Source organism: Tarenaya hassleriana, unplaced genomic scaffold (genome assembly GCF_000463585.1).
Source record: "Tarenaya hassleriana unplaced genomic scaffold, ASM46358v1 Cleome36, whole genome shotgun sequence".
In the NCBI taxonomy this organism is placed as follows: Eukaryota; Viridiplantae; Streptophyta; class Magnoliopsida; order Brassicales; family Cleomaceae; genus Tarenaya; species Tarenaya hassleriana.
This window is the reverse complement of record NW_010966665.1, coordinates 966859-971061: the sequence shown is the minus strand read 5'-3', so window position 1 is coordinate 971061 and position 4203 is coordinate 966859. Positions and strand designations below refer to the sequence as shown.

At 35.9% G+C, this 4203-nt stretch overlaps 2 protein-coding genes across 3 annotated transcripts in view; both read left to right on the top strand.

The window, feature by feature from the left end:
- Nucleotides 1–2240: 2240 nt before the first annotated feature.
- LOC104822404 lies at nt 2241–2718 on the top strand. The gene has a single exon (XM_010553621.2). The coding sequence runs from the start codon at nt 2328–2330 to the stop codon at nt 2562–2564; it is 237 nt and encodes a 78-aa protein (XP_010551923.1). The 5' UTR covers nt 2241–2327; the 3' UTR covers nt 2565–2718.
- Nucleotides 2719–3441: 723 nt separating this feature from the next.
- The window catches only part of LOC104822403 (54S ribosomal protein L37, mitochondrial), a 1254-nt gene continuing 492 nt past the window's right edge, over nt 3442–4203 (top strand). Inside the window, exons 1-2 of one of the 2 annotated variants that reach the window (XM_010553619.1) lie at nt 3442–3516; nt 4068–4176. In XM_010553619.1, the coding sequence (XP_010551921.1) occupies nt 4095–4176 (82 nt within the window). In that variant the 5' untranslated portion in view covers nt 3442–3516; nt 4068–4094. Of the gene's footprint in view, nt 3517–3545; nt 3755–4067; nt 4184–4203 lie in introns of those variants that run through there. The other variant, XM_010553620.2, reaches the window with a different exon arrangement.

Below are 4203 nucleotides of genomic sequence, written 5' to 3'. Positions count from 1 at the left end.
ATATATATATATATATATATATATATATATATATATATAGTTCGTGGAATCATGTAGATATGTGCATATAAAAAGGATAATTTATAACTTGTATTTATTTCGAAAAGAAAACATTTGTGGGATGAATAATAATAAAGTCATATATAAATTAAGTATCAATGAAAAATATGTTTGTTCTGTACGGTGCATCATCGTAATCTTGATGAAAAGACAATTGCAGCTAACCAAATATTCCAACTTATATTCGGTTCAGTGAACTGAACCACGAATATTGTCTAGTCCACTTTTTTTGTTTTTTTGTTTTTAATTTTGGAAAAGGGCTTTTTATGTTTAAAGGGCCGACACAGAGAAAGCCCATTAGGTTTCAGTATCAGAGGAAGAAATGGATCATAGTACTCCGAATCTGACGGCCCATAATTCGCCCGCATAGGAAGAAATGGATCATGTCTCCGAATCCGACGGCCCATAACCCACCGCAAAGGAACAAATGGATCATAGTACTCCGAATCCGACGGCCCATAACTTACCGGACCCTCGTTACAATTACATAATTAAAATCAGGGCTGGAAGTTTCGGTTCAAATTTTTAACGGTTAACGGTTTATAATAAAATTTATATCATATTAGTACCATATGTTCTTCGCCGGTTCAATTCAATTCGATATTAGTATCGATTCAGTATGGTTAGGGGTGGCCATTTCGGTTATTAACCGAATAACCGAACCGAACCGAACCGAATAAGACATAACCGTATCCGAACCGAACCCGACATCAAAACCGAACGGTTATGATTTGCTTAAACCCGAAAAACCGAAACCGAAACCGAACCGAACCGAATAAAAAATAACCGAAAAAACCGAGAGAATAACCGACAATTTCTTTGAAAAATTGAACTTTTTACCAAAACCGAACCGAACCCGAACCGAAAAATAACCGAACCGAACCGAACCGAAATTTATATAAAAACCGAATGGTTATAGTTTTTCTATAACCGAAATAACCGAACCCGAATATAACCGAACCGAAACCCGAATTGGCCACCCCTAAGTATGGTATAGTTTTACTAAATAAGAATCAAATAAGGACCAAAATCATAATGGGTCAGAGATTTTGTATGTGACGTTTCGAAATGGGTAGATATGGTTTGAGTTTATTTTGAAAATTTTAATATAATGAAAATAATAAATTAATAAAATGTTAATGAATTTTATGATACTATTTTTTATTTGATCAAAACATATAAAAAATGAATATCATTAATAAATATTAATATTTAATATTTTAAAATAATAAATAAAAAATACCGAAATACCGTTTGATATTTGTTGAAACAAATCGAGCTGTTCCCGAATCGTTTCAATATCCTTAATTTTGTTCCATATCATTTTTTTATACATTATCGAACCGAACCGAAACTGAAATATAATTAATCGGTTCAGTATGGTTGGAGACTAAATTTTCGAACTGAATTTGACACCCTAACTAGATTTGGAAGAATTCTTTGACATTTAGACCAACAAAATGGAGGAATTATATCCATATATATATATATATATATATATATTAGTATCGTATCTCTCTCTAAAATGCAGAACTGGTTTGTGTCTGTATTGGGGTCAAGTTGCAACTGGTGCAGAACATACATGGTCGCCCACACAGCAAATATATATTCGTCTGAGAGAACACATCATCGCTTCCCATCTCGTGTGGTACGTTTTTTTTTTTTTTTTTTTTTTGGGGTTTGAAATTATAAAATTAACAAACATGTAATTGTGGTTGACATTCCAACACGTCTAATGACCAATGACCCTCTCGTTAATGTTGGACCTTTCAACCCAATTTAATTCAACCATTGTTATCTTCCCGGCTCTATTACTCAATATACCACTAATGTTATGTGTATCGTAACGTGGCATGGCATTGAATAATGGTGCCCATTTTGTAAATATCATACCGAACTATATATATATATATATATATATATATTTACAATATATACATTTGTATACCAAATCAGTTATAAAATTGAGCTGTATTTTGAAACATACGTGTGTACAAAGGCATATAAATGGTCGCCCACTCGACATATATCTGTTTTTTTTTTGTTGGAAAAAAAAAACAATGTGGCAACTGGCGAAGACTCATTCCCGGCCGTTGACTTTTAACCCCCCACTAACCACCGCTTGTTGTTTTTATTATCTCCCCAGTGGGGTTTTTATCTGACCAGAAACTCTCTATAAATTCATCATAACCCCACGGAACAAAAAACAAAACAATCTTAATCTCAAGACTCAGCCTCGCTGTCCGAAGCTGACCAACGGGAGAAGAATGGCGGCGACGAGATCTTTGATGGTCCGAGTGGCCTTCGTCTGCGCGGTCGTGGCGCTGCTGGCAATGGCGGCGGAATGTCACGAAGGGCACCACCACGGCCCGGCCATGGCTCCGTCGCCGACCGGAAAGACGATGGCTCCCTCTCCGTCCCCCAAACCCTCCGCTGCCTCCTTCCTCTCCTCCCCTCACCTCGTCGCCACCGCTTTCCTCGGCGCTTTGTCTTTCCTATTCTGACTTCTCTTCATTTCTTTCTGGAATTGGTTTCGGTTCTGTTCCGTGAGACGTTCGCTTCTTGTTGATGTTTGTATTTTCCTCGCGAGTTCATTGTCACGATGATTGACGGGTGTGTTGTTGTAATGTTAAATAAAAGCATTTCGGTATTTTTCTATTTGGAAGATCCCAAAAAAAATCTATCGAATTTGATAATTGAGAAATTAGAACATACCTTTTAATCAGGATTGTCAACCGAGTTCGAAGCCCGACCGAGTAAAAAAAAAATTATCAAATTTTGGATTTGAATTTGTAGACCGAAAAATTATGGGTTTTCGGATCGAATTCAAATAAGGATTCGAATGGACTCGTCCGATTTAATTTTAAAAAATAAATATAAAATATATCTTAATGTATAAATAACAGGTCGATCCAACTCGAATCTCAATACGAGTTCTATAAAGTTGGGTTTTGGATTTGGTTCTATAGATCTGAAAAAATTTGGGTCGATATGAGACGGAACTCAAAATAATCAGGTTAAGAACAAACTCGAACCGAACCGAACTATTTTACACTTCTATTTTTAATCGATTTGATCGATAAATTGAGAAATACAAATATAATGAAATATATAATGTTACAAAAAAATATAGTTGAAACAAATTCTAACAACAATATATAATATAAGGAAATCAATATTTTTCTTATAAATATAAATTCATATATATATATATATATTATATTTGTTATTTATTTACCGATTATTTCAGACAGTTTTCTAAATGTGATAACATATGTAAGCCCAATGTTAATGTTTTGGGCCTTTGTAAGGTATGTTCATTGAGTCCATACTTTGATATATATGGGCCTCCACCTAAAGATTTGTTTTTTTAAGCTCTGCAAATTGATGGCAGTCCAGTCGCCATTTCCACCCCGAGTTCCCCCTTCGAGAAAACCCTAACAGAAGCAGCAACGGGTAAAACTTTACGCTAATTCAGTCTTCGTCATTTAAATTATGACCGAGCTTGGTTACGATTTCTTGGTGCCTTGTGTTAGTTGATCGTTTGCTTCCATTCAAAACTGTTAAGAAGATTTTGATGTCTCATTCGAGCCACCTTTCTTAGATTTGTACTGTTTGATGCGATCGTCGGTGGTTACAAGCCCTATTCTCTCTTCGGTTCTTCGATGAGTCCACGGTTTGTGCTTGTTTTCCGGTGTGTGGATTCTATCTCAATAACTGCGGTTTTCTTATTTAAGTTGAGGTTATGGGGGTTTGGAAGGTATGAGCTGATTTTCAGGGAGAATGTATCATGTTTGCTTAGTGAAATTGTGAATCAAACAGTTTTGTTTGATTTGTAAATCGCTGCCTTACTCAAAATATTGGAGAATTCAATATTCTGATTTCACAGTTTAGTCCATCAAAAACCAAACCTCCCCTATCTGATAGGCATGATGGAGGCTGGTAATTGGATTCTATAAATCTGGAATTCCTTTCGTAATCTAATTATTCGGTGTTGCGATTATCAGGAACAAGGGTTTTTCTTCATTTTTGCGATGAATCGTATCCGATTGGTCGAAAGTGTTGCCAAAGGCAAGGAAGTGGTCCGATTTGGGTGCAGAAGGGCGTTTGCTGCGGCAGCCGGGAAAAAGAAAGGGGGGAAGG